Source organism: Dryobates pubescens, chromosome 31 (assembly GCF_014839835.1).
Source record: "Dryobates pubescens isolate bDryPub1 chromosome 31, bDryPub1.pri, whole genome shotgun sequence".
Lineage (NCBI taxonomy): Eukaryota > Metazoa > Chordata > Aves > Piciformes > Picidae > Dryobates > Dryobates pubescens.
In genome coordinates this window covers 2,033,580-2,056,960 of record NC_071642.1, presented here as the reverse complement: position 1 = coordinate 2,056,960, position 23,381 = coordinate 2,033,580, and the positions used below count along the sequence as shown (strand labels likewise).

Sequence of the window (23,381 nt, the reverse complement as noted above, 5' to 3'; positions counted from 1 at the left end):
GTCTCACTTCACTGTGATTGCAATCAAGCTCTCAACCCTGAGATTATTCTCTTTCTTCCCCCCCACCCCTGCCCAGGATCCTTCCCTCCCTCAGCATTCCATCTCTGCCTGTTTGCAACACCTCCAGGGACGGGGATCCAACCACCTCCCTGGGCAGCCTGTGCCAGGCTTTGAGAAGCCTTTCAGTCAAGAAGTTTCTTCATGACTCTGTTTTCAAAATCCCTTCCCCAGCAAATGCCATCACCTCCTCTCTTGGATCTTCCCAATTCCTTTCTCCCTCTTCTCACAGCTTTTCAAAACTCCCAGCCCCAAGTATTTTGTTGAGCCACTAAGACTTCCAGGAACTTCTTCATTCCCTATTCTCCCACTTGTTGTGGCATCACCTCCAGCAGCAGCCCCAAATTCCTCCTTATCCAGGGAGCTGCATTAGGCCCTCAGCTCATTGCTGAGGCAGAGACACAGCAGAGCCCTGTGGGGTTGTGCTAACCCAGCAGGGAAATCACCCAGCCCTTAGAAATCACTTTGCTTGAAGGAGGCAAACCAAAGCCAAGCTCTCCCACTCTTTGTCCCAACCCTTTCCTGCTCCTGGCTCCATTCTGCACTTCCAGAATGCAGGATGTGGATCAGAGCATCCCAATGGGGAGTCAAGAAGTTTTCCTTCACGTTCCTCATACCAGTGTGGGTTCATCCATGTGTGCTGGCAGGTGTGGCAGGGAGGAGTGTGGAATGGGAGAAGCTCAGAGGAAGAGGTAAAGTCAGGGACAGAGCAGGGGGAAGCACTGAGATAACACACAGGAGAGAGAGTGAAACAGGAAGGAGGGAAAGGAGGGGAAAGGGGAAAGGAAAAGCAGCACAAGACTAAAGGAGAAGAAAAATATAAGAGGGAAAAGATGAAGAAAGGAGGGGGAAAAGGAGAAGAGCAAATGAAGAGGGGAAAAAATGGATCCATTTTCTCAGCCGAAGCCATCCCCTCGCCAGGCAAGCTAGCAGGAGCACGGGGACAAGCACAGATGTGGCCTTCTGCTAAGGTGTTGCTGCCTTCTCTAACCCCACACCACCTGAAGAAGCCCCAGAGCCATCCCCTCCCTGTCACCAGGGACTTACCTTCAGCCTGGACACGACACCTGCAGCCCCTCCACATCAGCTCCTGGCCCGAGAGCCACCCGGGCAGGGCGCGAGGCTGACGACGAACTCCTGCCAGAGGCTGCCTCGCCTCACAGCCACTTGTGACAGCCCTGCACCAGGACATGTGGCAGTGGGTCACTCAGGATGCTTTTTTTTTGCCTCTCTGTGTGTGTGTTCACAAGCAGGTCCCAGGAAAGCTGGAGTCATGTAGTGATTACGTAAGAGGCGGTGACATGTGGTGGCAGAGAAGGCAGCATCGGGGGGGGGGGGGGGGGGGGGGGGGGAGGGGGTTCAGGTGGCTCCCACCCAGCTCCACAGCTGCTTTTGAGCTGCCCCTTAGCATTTACACTTGAAAAGTGCAGCAGGAGGGAGGGAAGGGGGTGGCCTCCCTCCTGAGCTTGAGGTTTATAAAAGCTGTTGTAGGTGTTGAGTCACTCAGAGAGCCAGGCAACAAGTGCTGTGAGAGGTGGAAGCAGTGGCTGGAGGTGGCACAGGGCAGCCCCATGGGGTAATGGGCACCAGTGTGACATGGAGGGGAGGAGGAGGGCTCCCGGATCAGCCAGAGAAGCCTTGGGTTAAATAAGAGGCAAAGCAAGTCAGTACAGCAGGGATACAGAGGGAGATGTAGGGCTGTGTCTCCCCTGCCTCCAGGCACTGCTGTCAGAGCCCTCTGCACTGGCATTGCCCCTACACCCAGCAGCGACCTGCTCCCACTACCTCACCTCTTAGAATCACATCCTGGTTTGGGTTGGAAGGGACCTTCAAGATCATCCAGCTCCAACCCCCTGCCATGGGCAGGGACACCTCCAGCAGCCCAGGCTGCTCAAGGCTTCATCCAGCCTGGCCTCGAACACCTACAGGGAGGGACCATCCACGACCTACCCAGGCAACCTGTTCCAGTGTCTCTCCACCCTCACTGTCAAGAATTTCTTTCTCATCTCCAGTCTCAGTCTGCTCCTCACCCTGTCACCACAGCACTGGATGCAGCATTCCAGGTGGGTCTCACGCTCTCAGGGGGCAGATTTTATGACGCACCTATGGGACCCACTGCAGCTGCCCAGATAGCCTTAGGGTCTTAGTTGTGTGCTTTTGTGCTCTGTTGCAACACAGAGGTGAAACCCTGCTGAGGCACACCTGGTGCACACCCTGAGGAGAGAAAACCAAGGCAGGAGCTCAGCTGCTGCAGCGCAGCAGTGACGCTTGTGGCCTTCTGCCTCGTTGGCTGCCTGCGGCCCTGCCGGGAGACTGCGCCCCCTGCTGGACACGGCGGAGAAGACACCGAACTGCTCTGGAGCGAAAGCGATCGAGAGGGCTCCGGTTGGAACGGACCTCAGAGCTCATCGACTCGAACCCCTCTGCCACGGGCGGGGATGGCTCTCAAAGGGACTCGGTTGCTCAGGACCTCGTCCAGCCTGGCCTTGAACACCCCCAGGGAGGAGCCATCCACACCCTCCCTGGGCAGCCTGTGCCAGTGTCACCACCCTCCTACTGAAGAACTTCTACCTCAGCTCCAGTCTAACCCTGCTCTCCCTCAGCTTCAACCCATTCCCCCTTGGCCTGCCTCCAGACACCCTCACGAAAAGTCCCTCTGCAGCCTTCCTGTAGGATCCTTTCAGCTATTAGAAGGCAGCTCTAAGGTCCTCCCAGAGTCTTCTCTTCAGGCTGAACACCCCCAGCTCCCTCAGCCTACACTCATAGCAGAGCTGCTGCAGCCCTGCAAGGTCTCTTCCAGCCCTGCAAGGTCTCTCCCAGCCCAAATGCTTCTGTGATTCTGTGATCAGCTCCGTTTCAGCTCTGCAGAGCTCAGGTAAGTTCAGCCCATGGCTCCTCTCTCCCCATCTGCTCTGCATGCCAAGGGCTCAGGGAAGTGTTTTGTCCAAACCACCTTTTCCACAGAGCTTTGTGTTGTCATCAAGGAGAAGTTTTCCACAGCAAATATCACTTTTCAGTTCAATTTGAACTTTCCTAATAGCCATTTGGAAAGCACTCTTCTTTCTTCTGCCTCTCCCCAGCGGTTTTCAGCTGGGACAATCAAAACCTTGCAGCCAAAAGATCTCCAAACAGATTTTTTTGGAATGTTTTTGTTGTTGTTTCCCCCCCACACACACTTTTCAGCCATGGAGTTCTGAGGCTGCCTCCAAAGATTGCAAAGAAGAGGCTTCTCAACAAGCAAACCCAGCCCTTCTTTCTTGGCTTGTTTGTTTGTTTTCTGCTTTCTGTTGTCGAAGTCACTGCCAGGAAGAGCAAATTTACCAACAGCTCTGAATCCACAGTCATGGGACCACAGGGCAGTGGCAAGGACAGTATCTGCCCAGCTTCCCCCGGGGGCTCTTTTGTGTCTCTCAGACTTGCAGTCCCTCACTCTTTCCCTCCTTGACTCGTGGCAGAGCTCAGCACACTTGGTGCTGGCACCAGAAGCAGCAGGGTCCCTGCCCCCCTCACGCCAGGTTACACCTTGCCTGCCGAGAGGCTGTATCTGAACCTCATCTTCAAACCTCAGCCATGCACCCACACAGGCAACCACAGCGTTCCTGCCCTGCACTCGGGGCTGGGGCCTTGCCTCCCTGCTGCCTTCGTTGTGCTCTGCCCCTGAACGCCAGCAAACAAATCACTGCTCTGCCCCCACCTTCCCTCCAGGCTTTACCTGCATGGACGTTTCACTGGCTTCAAGAGGGATCCCTGCTGTGCTGGCAGCAGAGGGGGGGAGGGAGCAGCAAGGGCCACAGCAGCAGTTTTTTTAGGGCATAGCTGCCTTCAGTGGACATTCACCCAGGCTACCAAGAAGAATAGACTCTGTCTGCAGCTCCTCAAACTGCTCTGCCAATTGCTTCAGGGACCTAACAAGGAGACACTGCACATTGTAGCCTGAAATGAAGGACAAACCTTCACAGAAGAGTAAGTTCTGGAGTGGGCTGACACAGGAGGAAAGAAAACTCAGCCAGGAGGGGAGAAGGGATGGGTGGTGATTTGGATGTGGACTGCAAGGATGAGAACACTTAGCTGGGTTCTCACTACTCTGGGCTTGCAGACTGTTGGAATTGGGATGGATTTTGCTTCCCTCACTGCAGTCCTGTGCATTCAGTCAAAGGTTTTGGCAGGAATTGTCCCTGGGAAGTAGTTGGCCTGAGGGACTGGAAAGCTCCTTGGTCCCTTCTGTCATGCCTGAGCCATTGTTTAAGAGCTGGCAGCAGCTTCTGATATTAAACCACTCTGCCATCTGTAGTGTCAGCACTGTCACTGTGGGACCAGGCTCTGCTCTGGTGCCTCATTGCACCCTTTTGCTGCTGGGCTATAGGATGAGGCTGTTTGAACCACTCAGGATGAACTTAGGGGCAGCACAAGAGGCCTGGAGCAGACAGGGGACACTTTGCTGGATTATTCATGCCCACAGGACACCCCAAGGAGGTTTCCACTTTGGGTAGCTAACAGCTGCTGTGTGAGCGGTGCAAACCAAAGAGCAGGCTTTGCCCTCGTGTGCATGGAAACACAGAGCTGCACAGGGGTGTCCCTCTGTGCATGGACACCAAAACCTCATCTGCACCTGCCATGGGCCCTGCTGAGCTCTGCATGGGCAGCAGGTGCCACAGAGATGCTGGGCTGCAGTCTGAAGGGTCAAAGCTACAGAACTCAGAAAGGGAAAAGGAAGATTAGCCTTGATCTGACTGCAAGTCACATTGGCCTTTGGAAACTCTTCAGAAGGAACATTTGCATCCTCCTTCCACTGCCTTGCTGGGAAGAATGAGCTCCACAAATCCCAACCACTTCATTCCCTCTTCATTTGAACTCTGCTTCTGAAATCTCTTTCCCCTTACTCCTCCAGAGCCTGCCACAGGGGGAGGACTATGGGAGCTGTGTCCTTCTCCAGTCAGTGTCAGTGTGAGCTCCCATTTCCACCTTGCCAAGCTGGCTGTCTCCATCCTCTTCTGGCCTCTCACCCCTGCACAGAGAAGGGGCAAACCAGGCTGAGCATGGGAAGCAAAGGAGGTCCCTTTCAGGAGCCTTTGCTTGCTTTGCTGCCTGCATGCAGAGAAGCAAGGCAGAGAATCCCTAACTGCCAGTGCAGAGAGCAGGAGCCCTCGAGGAGGGGAAGCTGCAATCAAGTAGGGACTTAGAAAACACCACTGAGGAAAGCCAGGGGAGAGATCTTTCTGCTCATTTCTGAATGAAGGGAGATGAGAGGTGAGTGGACAGGAGAGGGGAGGTTTGCTGCAGGGATGAAGTGAGCTGTGCCCTGCTGGGGAGCAGCACAGGCAGAGTGATAGCTGAGGGGCAGAGCTGGATGTCCACACGCTGCTCCGCGCCTGGACAGGATTTCCTCTTCATTTCCAGGGCTCTTCCCTGTTTGTCATTCCTTCCCTGTTTCCCAAACTTCCCTGGCACGTGGCCAGAATCCCTTTGCTGTTTGTCCAGGCTGCCACAGCTCGCTGGGGCTGCAGGCCTGGGGGGGAGCTGGTCCTCCATGGCCTCTGACACCGCATTTACGTCACGCCAAAGGATGTGGCAACTGCTGCAGCTCTGACATGGCCATGCCTTACACCCACACCACACTCATCTGTCCCAGGAGTAAATGACTTCAGCTGGATGGAAATTTTCCTCCAGAAGAGTTTTGCATCTGAAAATGCTGAGCAGGCTGAACCCAGGGGTTCCGTGGAAAGGTTTTGGTTGCGTCAAAGCTTTCGGCGGAAACGAAGCAAACCTTGGCCAGGATGTCCGATGGGCAGCCCTGCCTCAGGATCCTGCCAGCTCACCCAGCTGCCTACATGGCCCTGGACTTGCTGGCTGCGAGGTTTGGGATGGAGTTACCCAGCAGAAAAGGACCTGGGGGTGCTGGCTGGCAGCTGGCTGAACAGGAGCCAGCGTGTGCCCAGTTGGCTAAGAAGGTCAACAGCATCCTGGCCTGGAACTGGCACCCTCACAGCAAAGAAGTTTCTCCTCCTGGTCAGATGGAACCTCCTAGCTTCCAGTTTGTGCCCATTGCCCCTTGCCTTCTCATCAGCATCATGAAGAATCTGGCCCAATCCTCCTGCCCCCTACCTTTTAGCTCCTGCTGAGCATTGCTCAGATCCCCCCTGGGGCTGCTCTTCTCCAGGGCTCTCAGCCTTTCCTCCTCACAGAGATGCCCCAGGCCCCTCAGCATCTTCCCAGCCTCCACTGGACTCTCTCCAGTAGTTCCCTATCTCCCTTGACCTGGTGAGTCCAGACCTGGACCCAGTGGCCTAACAGATGTGCCTCAGCACCTCAATGTCCTCCTTGGAGCAAGGGGCCCAAACCTGACCCAGCACTGCAGGTGTGACCCCACCAGTGCTGAGGACAGGGGGGCAATCGCTCCCTCTTTTCTTGGGGGCAGGAGGAAACCCCCAGCAGCAGGTCTGAAAACACTTTGGGCTGGTTCAGGAGCCGGCTGAGGGCTGTGATTCACAGGTCAGTGAGCACAGAGCTGGTGCTGTGCAGCTGAAGAGAGCCAAGGCGCTGAGATAGCTGAGGGAGATAGAAGGTCAGCGTGGCCTTGTGATCCGAGCAGCTGATAAGCAGGCGTGCTCTGGTGATCAGAGCTTCTTGGTGATAAGATAGCCTGGAAGGAGATAGATCTGGGGGGAGGATGGAGTGTTCCACGGTGCTGATCAGACCCCAGCACCACCACCTCATCCTGTCTCACGTTATCGTTCTGCCTCTGACGTTCGTCTGCGAGAGGCAGGGAGCAAAAAGCAGAGGAGCTTTAAAGGCTCAGCTGAGCCAGAGGGGAAGGAGTGAGAGGAGAGAAGGAGGTAAAGAGAGGTCAGCAAGGAAAGAGAGGATTTGAGGAAATCAGCCTGAAGAAAAGGAGGCTGAGAGGAGATCTCGTTGCTCTTTACAGCTACCTGACAGGAGGTTGGAGTGAGGCTGCTGTTGGCCTCTTCTCCCAAGTAACTAAGGACAGGACAAGAGGTAATGGCCTCAAGCTGCTCCAGGGGAGGCTTAGGTTGGAGATTAGGAAGGATTTGTTTGCTGCAGGAGGGGTCAGGCACTGGAACAGGCTGCCCAGGGGGGTGGGGGTGGAGTCCCCATCCCTGGAGTTGTTCAAACAGTCGATGTGGCACTTTGGGATGGGATTTAGTGATCAAGGAGGTAGAAGGTTGCACCTGATGACCTTAGAGGGCTTTTCCAACCTTAATGGTTCTATGATTCTAAGTTTAGGGGAGAGCAGAAGGAAGCAAAGAGCACTGAGCCTGGAGCCCCTGCTGCCCACGGCCTCTGCCTTTATCTTATCAGTGCCACAGCTCTTGCTCCAACACCCACAGCCTCTGGGATCACTCAGCAACAGCTCTCAAACGTCCAGCACAAGTGTTTCATCATTTGGATCTGCCAGCAGTGGGTGAGGAGAGAGGACAGAGCTGGCTGTATCCCTGCTGTAGATCTGAGAGGAGAGAGACTTCTGCTCTGCGCTGTGGGGCCTGGGGCTGTGCATTACGGGGTGGGGGCTAAGCCCCTTCTGTGGTGGCAGACTGGGAATGCCCTGGAGGGAAGGACAAGGAACGACCATCAGACCCTGCACACACCAAAAGCAGGAGCCATAGACACATGAGTCACAGAGCCCTGTGACCCCAGACCCTGCTTGTCCCACTCCCAGCAACTCCTGAATTCTGTGATGCTCTTGGAGCAGCATCCACAGCCCAGGCAGCTTCCCAGAGGAGCAGACCCTGCCCCTTACTCTTCTGGCATGATCTCAGGGGATTCAAGTCCTGTCTGCCAGGGTGTGGGCACTCAACAGTCACTTGAAATGGTCCCCACTGAAACCAGAAGCTCCCCTGGGCACACAAGGTCTCTGGTGCTTCCCTTCCCCATTGGAGCAAACAGCAGCAAGCAGCGAGCTGAGAATCTAAGCTGAGAAATCATTTCAGACCAGAAAGCTCCAAACAAAATGTGCTGGCAGTGGTTTGCAAGTGGAAAGCAACACCAAACCTCCTCCTTTCCAGCAGAGGAGCTGCTGTCTCTGGGAGGAAAACATGACAGAGGGGATAACTTTGGGTTTTTTCCCTGTCTCTGCCACTGGCTTGCTGAACAAACAGGAACAAGGCTCTGGCTCCTCTGAGGTCTCTGCTTTCCCCTCTCCTGGTAGGGGTAATAAATCCATAGTTCCCAAGCAGACAGGACAGGCTGATGTGACTGAGAGAGAAAATGCTCTGGTGAGCAAATCGTTGGTGTCAGTGGAGGCTGGTAGGGCTGGAAGGGACCCCAAGGCTCAGCCAGTCCCAACCCCCTGCCATGGGCAGGGACACCTCACACCACAGCAGGTTGCTCACAGCCACATCCAGCTTGGCTGCAAATACCTCCAGCCAGGAGGCTTCCACCACCTCCCTGGGCAACCTGTGCCAGGCTCTCACCACCCTCCTGAGGAAGAACTTCTTCCTGACATGCAATCTCAATCTCCCCACCTCTGTTTTGCTTGCTGTCTAAGCAAGGAAGGGGAACACCTTGATTGCCATCAGACCTCAGCTCTCTGACTGCTTGCAGAGGCTACACCAGGAGGTTAATCTTGGCTTCATACCTGACTGCTCCCCAGAGCTGCTGTCTTCAGATCAAATCCACCTCCCATCAAGCTTCTAGATAAGGGCTGTGCCCTGGCCTGGCCTGTAGCTGTTTGTTTTACCTCTGTGAGCTACTGGGTGGCTTTCAGATAGCAGCAGATGGTGCCTGATAAGCTTTGCTACTCACTGTATCTCAGAGCTCTGATCTCCTGCTTCCCCCCACTCCCCCTCAGCCTTCACAACCAGCCCTGTTCTCTGCAACAGTGAAGACCACAGTCCCACCAGCATGGGGGGGACCACTGCAGCTGGGGATGGGCAGACCACTGCAAGCCTTGCAGAGTGGGCTCAGCTGAGCATGTGGCATCAGCTGCAGGCAAGCCCCAGCTCTGCAGGGAAGCCAGCCCAGGGCTGACCAGGTTGGTGACTCTGCAGGGTTCTGGGGAGCATCAAGGAGCTGTGGAGTCTCCCTCTCTGGAGATATTCAAGACACATCTGGAGGTGTTGCAGTGTGATCTGCTCTAGGTGATGCTGCTCTGGCAGGGGGGTTGGACTGGAGGAGCTTTGGAGGTCCCTTCCAGCCCCTAACATTCTGTGAGGGAAACTCTGAGCTAATTGCAGCTCCTTCCTTGTCAGCCTGAAGCAGCTGCAAATGTTTGTGCTGGTTTCAAGAGCCTGAGCCACAGGTGTGTTAAAAAAATAGAATGGTTTATTTACAGGAGAATGGATTTTCAGGCCTGAAAAGCAAGGTATTTATTCCATTAGCACAGAGGGACCAGGTGGGATCCAGGAGCCTTAGCCACCATGCTCTGTGCTGAGCAGACACATGGCAGTGCCCTGGGATTTAAGAGCTGGGGCTGGCAGGGTGGTCAGAGGACAAAGCAGCAGCACCATGGGGCTCTGCCCCACTGCTTCTCCCCAGACCCAGCAGTGCACCAACTGCCTCTTGCCCCAGGACAAGGAGAAGGGCACTCAGTGGCTCCCTGTCCTTTGTCCCAGCCCATGGGAACCTCAGCAGGGAAGTGCACTTGGTGGTTCCCCGTGGAAGAACTGCTTGGTAAGGGAGCTGGGGACATCCAGGTCTGCTGGAGCCAGCTCATCCTTCCTGAGCCTGGCTGGGGTCCTGAGAGCTTTGGAAGTGGGTAAGAAGGAGCCAGAATGCTGTGTGTGCTGTGTCCTGTGCTGCAGCTTGGCCTCATGGGCAGCTGCTTGGCACAGCTGAGCGCCCCTGGCCGCTGGGGCAGCGCTCACCTCCCAGGGTCTCAGCTCTGGAGCCGCTTGAGGCACAAATCCTGCGCTGGAGAGGCTAAAGCAAACTTCACAAAGAGCCTTCCCAGGTGCAGGAAGGAGCAGAGAGGGGAGCTCAGGGCAGAGCTGCTTTGGGCTTGTCCTCTGGCTCTGCCCCATTCTCTGTCTTGGAGGCAATGCTGTAGTAGTAGGAGCGGATGAGGGTCTCCACAGCCACAAACCCTGGGCGCTCCTCCCACCTGCAGGGCAGAAAGGGCAAAGAGAGAGAGGATCAAAGGGGATTGACCCAAGGAGAAGATAGAACCTGGGGGAGAAGGGCAGCACAGCTGTGCCAGGGCTTTGGAATGCAGCTGGGACTCTGCTGGGATGGGGAAGGTCCAAGGCACAGAGCCTGTGGCATCTTTGCTACAACTCCTAAACCTCCACAGCTCCCTGGAAGGAGGTTGGAGTGAGGTGGGGGTTAGGTTTCTTCTCCCTAGTCTCAGGTGATAGAAGGAGAGGAAATGGCCTGAAACTGTGCCAGGGGAGGCTTAGGTCGGAGATGAGGAACAATTTGTTTGCTGCAAGAGTGGTCAGGGATTGGCACAGGCTGCCCAGGGAGGTGGTGGAGTCCCCAGCCCTGGAGGTGCTCAGGAAACCTGTGCCCAGGGGCCAGGGTTTGATGGCTGTGGTGGGGTTGGGTTGCTGCTTGGACTGGATGAGCTGTTTCCAACCACCCAGACCCTAGAGGCCTTTTCCAACCCAAACAATTCTGTGATTCTCTATCTTCCAGGACTGCTAGAGGCAAATGCAAGGCTGTGACACTGAAGCAGCTGAAGCATCACTCACCATGGAGTGGGGGATGAGGGCAAGGCATTGGCTTTGTGTTGCCACCACCCAGGCAGGGTGTGCTGCTCTGATGGAGCTGCTGCCCAGCAAGCAGCTGAAGTGGGGCAAGCCTCACCTGTAGGTCCAGCACTGCTGCATCAGGCTGTACATCTCTGCTGGGCAGCCTGTGGGGCACTCCATGCGCTTCCCCTGCTCGATGAAGCTGGTGACCTCTGGGCCTTTCATTTTCTAGGGCAAGTGGGAAATGCTTTAATGGTTTTGGAGCTGGCAGCAGGGTTAGGAGAGAGAGAGATGAGAGCTGGGCCTGGGTTCTCAGGCACTGCCCCAGGCTGCCCAGGGAGGTGGTGGAGTCCCCATCCCTGGAGGGGTTTAAAAGCTGCACGGATGGAGGTGGTTTAGTGGCAGTGGCTTAGCAGCACTGGTGGCACTGTGAGTGCTGGGTGAGCTTGGACTTGGTGCTCTCAAAGGTCTCTTCCAACCTCAGCACTTCTATGATCTCCTTCCCAGTGCTCAGCAGTGTGAGGAGCACCCAGCCAAGGAAGCAGAAATTGCAGTTCCAGTGTGTGTGTCAGCCTGTTAGGGAGGGGGAGACTCTGCTGGGGGAGACTCTGCTGGGGGAGACTCTGCTGTGGCATCCAACCCCCACGGCCCCCAGCTCTGCCTCACCTTGTATGGTTTCTGCCCATAGCTGAAGGCCTCCCACATGGTCACACCATAGCTCCACACATCACTCTTGCTGGAGAACTTGTGGTAGAGGATGCATTCTGGGGCATACCACTTCAGGGGCCACTTGCCTGCTGTCCTGGCCTGCAGCAAAGCAGAGAAGGACATTTCCACCCTGAGACACAGCCAGCCTGGAGCTGAACCTGGGTTCTGCCAGGCTCTGCTGTCTTGGTGGGTCTGCTCAGCCAGCCTTGGGTGCAGGACACTGTCCCACAGTGCCACCTTCCTCTGACACCCCAGGGCTCGGTGCAGGTCTGTACACAGCTGCAAAGATCAGCCCTGGCTTGCTCTTCATCCCCTTCTCCCTGCCCCTTGCTCTGGCTCCTCTCCTCTCTCCTGTCACCCTTGCACTGCATCCCCCCCTGCATTCATCTGAGCTTCCACCTTGCCACCCAGAGCTCTGCAGAGCCCCTTGCCATGGCTCAGCAGTGATGCCAGCCTGAGTGGGATGTGGTCATGCAGCAGGGAAGAGCCCAGACCCCCCTACCTCTGGGGATCCCAGCCCCCCAGAGCCAGGAGGGCTCCTGCCAGCTGCAGATCCTCTGCCCTGCTTACACTCACCTTGTAGTAGCTGTCATCAGCACCCAGAGCCTTGGAGAGGCCAAAGTCACTGATCTTAGCATAGTGCTGGTTGACCAGCAGCACATTTCTGGCTGCCAGGTCCCTGTGGACAAAGTTTTTTTCCTCCAGGTACTTCATGCCCATGGACACTTGGTGCATCAGCTCCACGATGTTGCTGACTGCAATCTCATCCCTGGGCAAGAGGAAAGGGCAATGCAGGACCTGCCAGCCCCCTCTGCAGCAGGGTGCCCTCCAAGGTGGGCATCCCTCCTCCAGAAGCATCAGTCCCTGTGGTCTCACATGAACAGGCATCTTCCTGCTGCTACCAGCTGCTGGTAGCAGCTTCCCTCCACCTACAAAGCTACACCTCCTGGCAGCAGGGAGCCTGAGAAGCCACAGATGGCACCGAGGTGGGAGGGGATATTGATCTGCTTGAGGGGAGGGAGGCTCTGCAGAGGGGTCTGCCCAGGCTGGAGCTATGAGCTGAAGCCAACAGGCTGAGGTTCAGCAAGGCCAAGGGCCAGGTCCTGCACTTGGGTCACAACAGCCCCAGGACCATCTGGCTCTCTCCAGCTCCCTGAGAGGAGGTTGGAGTGAGGTGGGGGTTGGGCTCTTCTCCCAGGTTAAAAAAGAGAGGCCAAGAGGAGATGGCCTGAAGTTGCCCCAGGGCAGGTTCAGGTTGGACATGAGGAACAATTTCTTCCCCAGAAGGGCTGTCAGGGGCTGGCCCAAGCTGCCCAGGGCAGTGGTGGAGTTCCAAAGCCCTGGAGCTGTGGTGCTGGGGGCCGTGGCTTCACAGCAGACTGGGAAGCGTTGGCTTAGTGGTTGGACCTCAGAATCTCAAAGGCCTTTTCCAGCCTCAGCTATTCTGAGATGCTAAGTGCAGATTCTCAGCCAGCCACATCTCATTCACTCACTTCTTGGAAGCCAAGAACTTGTTGAGGGGCCCTCCAGAAGCCATCTCCATGACGAGCATCAGGGACTCTGCCTCGCAGACCCCAATCATGCGAACGATGTAGGGGTTGTCCAGCTGGTGCATGATCTGAGCTTCCTTCATCATCTCATCCTTCACTGTCTTCTCATTGTTGTTCTTCAGCACCTTTATGGCCACATCAATCTGCTTCCTGCACAGGGCATGAGAGCAACACACAGAGGATGGAGCCAGCAGCAGCTGGGTTCATGGGCCCCAGCAAACGCTGCCCAGGGGATACTCTTTGATCTCTTAGTGCTGCTCTCAGGAGCCTCTTGGGGTGGAGCTCTGTGCTGTGCTGGGATCCCAGGCCTGCTAGAAGGTCACAGAGGAAAGGGTCTCCTCACCCTTACAAGTGCAGGCCAGTGCTTGGCATCTGCAGGTCTGAAGGTGCTTCACCCTCCCCGAGGTCTGCATCCCCCTCTCCGAGGTCTGCATCAGCAATGCCATTTGTCAAGGGGGAAACTCAGGCCCAAGGCAAGCAGAGAGCATCTCTGTGAGCTCAGAGACAGCCAAGGATGGCTCCCCAGTCTCACTCCCTTGCCCTGACACAGACCAAGATGACCTCAGAAGCCTGGAGCTCCGAGCCCAGCAAATGCCTTCAGAAGTGGCAGGCAGGTCCAGGAGCATGCAGTGCAGATCACAGCCTCAGGGCAATGAAACTGCCCCTGGGAGTCCATGGAAAGCCATCTCTGACCTTCCAGAGCATCTCTCACACCTCCACCCCATGAGCACTTCAGGGTCCATCTAGCAGGGGCCACCTCTGAGCTCAGCCTGGAGCATTCTCCTCCAGCATCCCTCAAGGCACCACTCACTTCCTCATTTTGTAGACTCCTTTCTTGACAGAGCCAAAGTTTCCTGCTCCCAGTTCCACTTCATCCATCAGCAGGTGGTCCCTCTTCAGGAACAGTTTCTTGTCCTTCAGTTCCTCAGGGTCACTGTAGGGGCTCTCATAGACGCTGGTGTCCATGGGGAGCAGCTGTGAGCTCCCTGCACCTTGCCAGGAGAAGCAGCTGTCAAGGACAGAGAAATGACAGAGCCTTCCCCATCCCCCTCTCCCTCACTGCCTGGGAAGCTTTCCTCTAGTCTCTTGGCCAATTCTCCTTCAAGCTCCTGCATCCAAGCCTCCCTCCTGGGCACCTCCCTTCCTTTCATGCTCCCCAGCCTCTGCTGCTGCAGGAGTCAGGATGGGCACACAGCAGGAGCTGGGCATGTGCAGGAGCTCAGCCCTGGATGCACTGAGTGTGGGGTGGGAGAGGGAGAGCAGGGCAGGGCTTGATTTGCTGAGTAACATGGGACAGTTAGAGTGCCTGGGAGCTGAGGATGGGCAAACAGTTCTGCTGTGTTCTTGTCTCAGGACCCTGAGATGATTGGGATGCTCCTGGGTGCCTGCAACGCTGGGACCAGCTCTGGAGTCCTCAGGAAGGACATGGAGCAGGTCCAGAGGAGGCCACAGCAACGCTGGGAGGGCTGGAAGCTCTGTTTGCAGATGTCCCTGCTGGCTGCAGGGGGCTTGGACTGCATGAGCCTTAAAGATCCCTTCCCACCCAAACCAGTCTGGGATTCTGTGGTTTGTAAGGGAGTGGATTTGTGGCACAGCTCCCTGACCAGAATGTGGCCACACAGAGGTCTCAGGTAGCCCCCAAGTGGCATCAGCAGGTCCTGTTTGCTCTCAGGAGCTGAGGGCTTCCAGCGGTGCTCACCCACAGGGTCTGGTGTGTATCCATCTGCATTGAGAGGGCCAAGGGTTCTCTGCAAAAGAAGCAGGGCTGAAGTGGATGAAGGAGCCAGGGGAAGCTGCTTCAGCTTGAAATGGGGAAGGAGAGGGCTGAGGAGACTCTGCAGCTCAGCTGCTGACTCCCTCTAACAGGCACAAGAGACTGGAGTGGTATCAAGGTGACTTTTCTCTTCCAGACCTGGCTGGCAGCTCCCTCCCCTGCAGCTGCACAGCAGGGATCAGTGCCACAGAGCCACAGCATCACCCTCCAGCTGCCCAGGCTGTGCAGGATCAGCTGCTAAGGACTCTGTGGTTTCCTGAGCAGGGAGAGGATACTTCAGACCTGCCTGGATGTGATCCTGGCCAACCTGTTCTGGGTGACCTTGCTCTAGCAGGGGGGTTGGAGGCTGGTGTTGGCCTCTTCTCCAAGTAACTTCCAACAGGACAAGAGGAAATGGCCTCAAGCAGTGCCAGGGGAGGCTTAAGTTGGAGATGAGGAAAAATTTCTTTGCTGCAGGAGTGGTCAGGGGCAGGAACAGGCTGCCCAGGGAGGTGGTGGAGTCCCCAGCCCTGGAGGGCTTGGGAAAATGAGTAGATATGGCACCTGGGGCCATGGTTTAGTGGTCATGGAGGTGGTAGGAGGTTGGACTGGATGATCTTAGAGGGCTTTTCCAACCTTCATGATTGTATGACAGGCACCCACTTGTCCAGCAGAGCTTTGAACACCAGCACTGCCTGCTGCAGAGCCTCCACGGCATGGGAGCCCACCACAGATTGTGAAAGCCCTCTGAGGAGATGGCTGAATGCTCCAAAGCTTGCTTTAGCCTCCCCTGGGCTCTGGGCTGGGCCACTCCAGTCTCCCAAACCAGTTGGTTTCAACACTGCTCAGCACTGGGAGCAGTGACTGAGCCCAGACGTAGCCCCAGGGCAGGGACGTGGAGGGAGCACAAAGAGCTGGCTGGGGGCCAGCAGCCAGGCTGAGTCTTCCCAGAATCCGACTGTGTCTTCCTTGCTCCTGCCTGGCAAAGGAGGGCAGGGAGGAGAAGGCTCCCCAAGGACAGGCCCACATGTTGCAAGGAGCTCAGTATGAATGGAAACCATTTTCAGATCTAATGGTAGCTGTGCCCAGCTATTCCTTGGCCCCATCCAAGCTGGAAAGGGGACAGCGTTGCAGCTGGCCTTAATGTGTTCCAGTTGAGTTATTGAGCTGGAGAGAGGAGCAGAGCTGGAGGAGCAGAGCTGGAGGAGCAGACTTTGAGCAGCAAGCTTGAAATGCAGCAGTATGAAGCCACTGAGGCACCAAACACCCCCAACCCCCCCAAAAAACTTACACTGATGGAGGGGTGGGTCGGTGGGACTGGTGCTGCAGATGCTGTGGAGGAGGGGAGAGAAGTTATTGAGAGCCTGCCCCAAGGAGGGCCAGAGAATCAGTCCTTGAAGATCTCTGTGGTCACCCGTGTCTGATCCCCCCCTCCCAAGGGCTGGTTTCCCACAGCTTTAGCTAAAACAAGGTGTGAGAAGTGCCTGGGTGTGGGTGGTGCTCCCAGGTGAGCCCTCAGGGCAGATGCAGCCCCACTGCAGCACTGCTCTGCACTGCTCCCAGGGCAGGCACTGGCTGAGCTGTACCCCAGCAGAGCAAGGGTCCCATGGGCAGGCTCTGCAGTGATGCTGGTGACACCTGGACTGGGATAGAGGCACCCATGGGTGTGAGTGTCCAGCTCCAGAGCCACCAGCAGCCAGCCTTGCAGGGCATCTCGTTTCCAGGTCACCTTTCAGAAGCCACCTGTTTGGCACCAGAAGCCTCTAATCCGTTTGGAGCACCAATTCTCCTGTCTCTGGGCTGCCCTGGGACAAGCCTGGACCAGAGTGGCCACTTTCAGCAGACAGCACCGTGTGGGACCTGCCCATTTGACCAGAGGAGCTCACTGAGCCCTCAGCACCAAGGTCTGAGCAAGGTGAGACACGGGGAAGGAAACTTGGGCTGGTGCCGCTCCTCTAGGTGGTAAAGCGAGGGCAGGGATGGCTTTCAGAGCTGTCAGCTCACCTGGCATGTTGGGGTTGGGGCAGGCTTCCCTCAGGGAGAAAATCAGCCCATCTGATTTGAGCTTTAGGTACTCCACCAACTGGGAAAGGAATTGGAGGAGAAAGAGAGGGTTGTGAGGAGAGGATCAGCTCCTTTCGCTGCAGCCAGCTCGTGTGCCAATGGTTTCTCTCAGATCTATGGCACACAGGGACTAGAGTTTTCCTTCCAGTTCCAACCCTCTGCCGTGGGCAGGGACACCTCCCACCAGCCCAGGATGCTCAAGGTCTCATCCAGCCTGGCCCTGAACACCTCCATGGAGAGGGCAGCCACAGCCTCCCTGGGCAGCCTGTGCCAGGCTCTCCCCACCCTCACTCTCAGGAACTTCTTCCTCATCTTCAGCCTCAGTCTTCCCTCTCCCAGCTCAAAGACATTCCCCTCATCCTGTCACTCCCAGCCTTGTCCAAAGTCCCTCCCCAGCTCTGCTGGAGCCCCCTGGAAGGCTGCTCTGAGCTCTCCCTGGAGCCTTCTCTTCTCCAGGCTGACCTCCCCCAGCTCCTGCAGCCTGCTCCCGGGCAGCGTTTCACACAGATCCCAGAAGGGTTTGGGTTGGAAGGGAGCTTAAAGAGCATCGAGTTCCAAACCAGCTGCCATGGGCAAAGTGCCTTCTCTTGCTGAGGGCTCCAGTGGTCAGCATCCCAGCGTGGTACCTGCCAGAGGGTGTCGAACTTGGTGCCCTCAGGGATGGAGTACTTGCCGGACTTGTCCTGGTCGATGCGGTAGTGGTAGACGGTCTTGCCATAGACCAGGGACAGGGCATAGGCACTGCTCTCCTTCCTTTCTCTCAGCCTGGGAGGGAGCAGAACTCTTAAAACCAGCTCCAGGCTCTTTTCCTGCAGGCTCTCATGGCTGCAGTGGTGCTGGGTGAGCACCTGGGGCTGTGTCATAGAATCATTGAATCACAGCATCAGAATCCTGGAACCATTGAACCATTGAATCAAGCAGGCTGGGAAAGACCTCAACGACCATCCAGTCCAAGCTGTCACCACAGACCTCATGACTAGACCATGGCACCAAGTGCCACGTCCAGTCCCCTCTTGAACACCCCCAGGGATGGGGACTCCACCACCTCCCTGGCCAGCACATTCCAGTGGCCAATTCCTCTTTCTGGGAAGAACTCTCTCCTCACTTCCAGCCTAAACCTCCTTTGGCACAGCTTGAGACTGTGTCTTCTTGTTCTGGTGCTGCTTGCCTGGGAGAAGAGCCCAACCCCCACCTGGCTACAACCTCCCTTCCAAGTCTCCTGTGCCACTTGCCCCAGAAGGTGCTGAGCTGCAGCTGTGCAGCAGGCTGGACCCTCTGCAGCCCCTCAAACATGCTTCAGGGAGACATTGAAAAATGAGAAGCAAGTAAAGCTCAAGGTTGGCTCTTCATGGAGGCCACAGGCACTGGCTGGACACTACCAGGCCTGGGCTTTCAGACCTTGTCTTGGATAGATCTCTAACCACAGGCTGCCCAACCTCCTCCCAGCAACATGAGAGCAGCACCCACGGGGCAGGTAGCAAGCCCAGGAGCACTCAGCACTGCCAGGCTTGGGCACACTCACAGGAATTTGCCATCAGGCTGTGCCCCTGAGTAGAGTCTCCTCTCCGCCTCGTCCCGGGCGATGCTGCCGTGGTACCAGGGCATCCTCTCGTGGGCTGTGGTGGCGATGAGCTTCTCCACCTGTGGAGCTTGGCTTATGATGGCCTGTTCCAGGGCATCCCCCTGCAAAAGAGGGAGAAATGAGACCTCCTGCCAGCCTGCTGCACGGCTGCAGCACAGCACCCTCTGGGCCAAGGGGCACAGGGGACTTGGAAGGTCCCAGAACTGAAGTCCCTGTGGTCTTAGCAGGTTGGGAAAGACCTTTGAGATCATGGAGTCCAACCTGTCCCCCAACACCATCTAACCAACTAAACCATGGCACTGAGTGCCTCATCCAGTCTTGTTTTAAACACCTCCAGGGATGGGGACTCCACCACCTCCCTGGGCAGCACATCCCAATGGCCAATCTCTCTTGCTGGGAAGAATTTCTTCCTCACATCCAGCCCAAACCTGTCCTGGCACAGCTTGAGACTGTGTCCTCTTGTTCTGACACTGGGTGCCTGGGAGAAGAGACCAACCCCCACCTGGCTACAGCCTCCCTTCAGGTAGAGAGCAAGAAGGTCTCCCCTGAGCCTCCTCTTCTCCAGGCTAAGCAGCCCCAGCTCCCTCAGCCTCTCCTCCCAGGGCTGTGCTCCAGCACGAGTGGGTTGGATCCTGCCCTGCTGCAGAGCAGGGCTCCTTGCTTATCTAAACTGGCCCCATCCTGAGAATCCAGCTGCAGTCCACTGGCTTGCTGGTGAGGGAAGAGAGAAGTCACCATGCTCTTGTGAGGGACCTTCCCACCAGGCTCATGGAGTGTCCCTCAGTCTGGGAGGGAATCCATCCTGCGGGGGTAGGATCTCCTTGCGGTGCTTCTGCCCTACCCTGGCTGCTCACTGTCCCCAGACACTACAAGTTGTCACTCTGGAAATCAGGGGCAGCTCTAAATTAAGGTCCCTGGCCCTGCACATCTGCTCAACGGCTCTGCCTCTGGCTTTGCCAGTAGATGGCAATGTCCTGTGGGTTATCTACCAGCGTCCCCAGATCAGCCTCACGGAGCCACCCTGGAGAACATCTCCTTCACCTCATCTCCTTTGGGCTAGAACAGGCCAAACTGGGAGATCTCTCCTGGAAAGGCTCCCCAAGGAGAATGCCTGAGATGTCCTTCTGCCAGGATGTGGAGGTGGCTGAGAAGCCAGAGCCAAGGATTGAACAAATGTTTAGCAATATCTGAGGGTCAGGAGGGAGGGGACAGGCTCTGCTCAGTCACACCCTGTGGTAGGACAAGGAGCAATGGATGGAAACTCCAGCACAGGAGGCTCCACCTCAACATGAGGAGGAACTTCTGCACTGTGAGGCTCACAGAGCCCTGCAGCAGGCTGCCCAGGGAGGTTGTGGAGTCTCCTGCTCTGGAGACTCTCCAGCCCCTGTGTGACCTGAGCTGGGTTCTCAGGTCCTGCTCTGGCAGGGGGCTGGGACTGGATGATCTCCAGAGGTCCCTTCCAGCCCCTAGCATCCTGTGAGCCTGTGAAGGTGACAGCAAATCCATGCTGTGGCTGGCTGGCAGTCTGACCACTGGCAGAGCTTCCATAGATTCCACACACGGTTTAGGTTGGAAGAGACCTTCCAGAGCATCCAGGTGCCACGGGCAGGGACACCTCCCACCAGCCCCACGGGGCAGCACTCCTCCCACAGCCCTCCTTGGGGGCCACATCCAGTACCTCCAGCTTCCAGGTCTGCCGGACGTACTCTCGCACCATGCTGTCCCTGATGCTGTCGAAGACGCCAGGCCGGGGCTCCACTCCCGCGGGGCGGTTGCAGGGCTTGCGGAGGCTGCAGCAGAGTCCATCGGCATCCTTGGAGTAGAACTCGCAGAGCTCCTCGGGGCCGCAGTGCGCTTTGCCCCCGGCGATGGCGTAGGTGCCGTTCAGCTGCCGCTCGATGGCGTAGTGGTAGAACTGCAGGTCGCAGACCATGGAGAGGACGTAGCCCCCCAGGCTGCGCAGGCACTGCCGCAGCAGGAACAGCCCATCCGACATCCCCCCCAGCTTCAGGTGCTCCTCTGCCTCCGACCTGCCGATGCTGCCGTAGTAGAAGGGCAGGTGAGCCGCGGCGTCTGGCATCCCCGGGCACAGGCTGGGCTGCCTTGGCTCAGCTTGCAGGGTGCTGGGGCTTGGGCTGGAGAAGAGAAGCAAAAGAAATCTCTGCAGTCATAGAATCACAGAACTGTCAGGGTTGGAAGGGAGCTCAAGGCTCAGCCAGTCCCAACCCCCCCACCATGGGCAGGGACACCTCACACCACAGCAGGTTGCTCACAGCCACCTCCAGCCTGGCTGCAAACACCTCCAGGGATGAGGCTGCCAACACCTCCCTGGGCAACCTGAGCCAGTCTCTCACCACCCTCACAGGGAAGAACTTCTTCCTAACATCCACTCTGTCCCCACTTGTAGTTTTGCTCCATCCCCCCAGTCCTATCACTCCCTGACACCCTCAAAAGTCCCTCCCCAGCTTTCTTCAGATCCTGGAAGGCCACAATGAGGTCTCCTCAGAGCCTTCTCTTCTCCAGACTGCACAGCCCCAATTCCTTCAGCCTGTGATGTCATCTGGTGGAAAAGTCTCATTGAGACAGAGACTTCCCTGCCTTGGAGGTTCTCCAGCTCTTGGCTGCCTATCTCCAGGGTGGTTTCTGGCACTGCATGGAGAGTAGCAGGGGAGTCACAGGATCATAGAATAGTTTGGGTTGGAAAAGACCTTTAAGGTCATCGACCATTGTCTAACTCTGCCAAGGCTGGGGCTGAACCATGGCCCTCAGCACCACAGCTCTGTGGCTTTTAAACCCCTCCAGGGATGGGGATTCAAGCACCTCCCTGGGCAGCCTCTGCCAGTGTTTGAGAATCCTCTCAGTGAAGAAGTGGCTTCTAATATCCAACCCAAACCTCCCCTGGTGGAACCTGAGGCCATATCCTCCTGCCCTATCACTTGTTCCTTGGGAGAAGAGACCAGCTCCCACCTGGCTCCAACCTCCTTCCAGGGATTTGAGTTGCAGAGAGCCAGAAGGTCTCCCCTCAGCCTCCTTTTCTCCAGGCCATCACTACCAAGTGAGTTTAACCTCAGCCTCTCTGTTAAGCTACATCAACCAGAACCCCCCCAGCTCAGAGTAGCCTCAAATCAGAAACCACCCAACCTACCTCAGTGCTGCTGGGCACCAGTTTGGGTGGGAATCCAGCAAGAAGTGGAGCTTTGTTCTGTTGGCTGAGTCAGCACAGAGCCCCTCCTGCCAGCGAGCTGCAGGTCTCGCATCAAATCACCTCCCAGGCTGCCCACAGAGAGGAGCCAATTTCCGCTGATCAGAGGGGAGATTGGCAGAGGGCAAGGCACTCATTTGCTCCCTGGGACCTGCTCTTTGCTTGAGCAGGAGCTGACCCCAGCAAGATCTGACTCTCTGTCTCCAGCCTGCGCTTGCTCTCTCCCCCTGCGTCGCTCACCCTCAGCGCAAAGGCAGCAGGAGCTCTCCGGGCAGGGTGCTGGAGCTGGTCCCTCCCAGTCTAACTCATTTCTGAACACAGAAACAGAGAGTCACAGAGCAGTTGTGGCTGGAAGAGACCTCCAAGGCTGTGAAGGCCAACCCAGCACTGCCAGGACACCACTAGACCGTGGCCCTCAGCACCACATCTCCATAGCTTTCATTCCCTCCAGGAATGGAGACTCCAGCACTGCTCTGGGCAGCCTGGGCCAGGGCTTGACAACCCTTCTGGGGAAGAAATTGTTCCTCATGTCCATTCCAAACCTCCCCTGGCACAACTGGAGAAGAGAAGGCTCTCCAGGGAGATCTTCTGGTGGCTTTTCAGGACTTAAAGGGGTGAGCAGAAAGCTGGGGACAGGCATTTGAGCAGGGCCTGTTGGGACAGGACAAGGGGGCTGGGTTGAAACTCATAGTGGGAGATGTAGATCAGACACAAGGAAGCAATTTGTGATGCTAAGGCTGGTGAGACCCTGGCCCAGGTTTCCCAGAGATGCCCAATCCCTGGCACCACTCCAGGTCAGGTTTGTGGCTCTGAGCAGCCTGCTCTGACTGGGGATGTCCCTGCTGACCACAGGGGGGTTGGACTGGCTGATGTCTGAGAGCCTCTTCCATCCCAAACCATTCTATGGTTCTGTTTATTTGTTGCCTTCATGAAGCCCCAAGATGGCCCTGATGAGAGCAGGAAGGGAGAGCAGGCTCTGCTGAGGGGGGGTTTAGTTGAGGCAGGAAACCACAGCAGGAAGCTGTCAGTGGAGTCTGCAGCTTGGGCAGGGGACTGGTGTAACCCAGGCCAGGCACAGCACAGATCAGCCTGAGCTGTGAAGCCACTTTCATCAAATTCATCAAAAGAAGCCAAGTGGGGGCTTGGCAGAGCTGCCAGCCTGGGATACAGGAGGCAAATGAAACCACTCTGTAGCTCAGGCCCTAACTGGAGGCAGTGCTTGGAACCAAAGCAGCTTGGAACCAAAGCAGCTGAGCTAATCCCTTGATGCCACCAGCAGCAAAACAGCTCAGACACTGGACAGGTGGATCCCCCAGGCTCAGCTCCTGAGCTGAGATGACTTCCAGGTCTCCCTCACCCAGGGGAAGAGCAAGCCCCAAGAAGGTGAGTTGAAGGATGTGAGGGGATGAGGCTGGGCAGCTCCTGGCTGTGACTGCAGAATCAGCCTCATGAGTCACGTTTGTGAGTGAAGGAAGAGGAAGCACTGAGTGGGCAGTGGAAGGTCTGTGGCCTTCTTGATGTGCTCCTGGTTTCCACAAGCTGCCTGAGATAAACAGTGACTAGGACCCTGCACCCAAACCTGCTGGCTCCCTGCTGTGGAAAGTCCAGGAGCAGAAGGTGACAGCAGATGGAACACATCTGACAGTCGCTGAGCCAGGTAAAAATGAGAGGGCAGAAGCCATTGATCACCACCAAGCTCCCACGAAGTTTCCAGCTGCCCACACAGGCAGTTCTGTGACAAACAGCCTGGGTGTCCTCTCTGAGCACAGGGCTGGGAGGCAAGAAAGCCTCAGGGAGGTGTGAGAGCAAAGCCAGGGAT

General features: G+C 56.6%; 1 protein-coding gene across 1 annotated transcript; it reads right to left on the bottom strand.

The window, feature by feature from the left end:
* Positions 1-9,990: 9,990 nt before the first annotated feature.
* On the bottom strand, positions 9,991-20,440 carry LOC104309483 (tyrosine-protein kinase ZAP-70). The gene is made up of 12 exons (XM_009910810.2): positions 20,039-20,440; positions 18,301-18,461; positions 17,405-17,543; positions 16,719-16,797; positions 16,006-16,046; positions 14,661-14,709; positions 13,773-13,953; positions 12,905-13,111; positions 11,988-12,180; positions 11,370-11,510; positions 10,819-10,931; positions 9,991-10,114 (listed from the first exon to the last, which is right to left on the bottom strand). The coding sequence occupies exons 1-12, from the start codon at positions 20,438-20,440 to the stop codon at positions 9,991-9,993; spliced, it is 1,830 nt and encodes a 609-aa protein (XP_009909112.2).
* Positions 20,441-23,381: the final 2,941 nt, after the last annotated feature.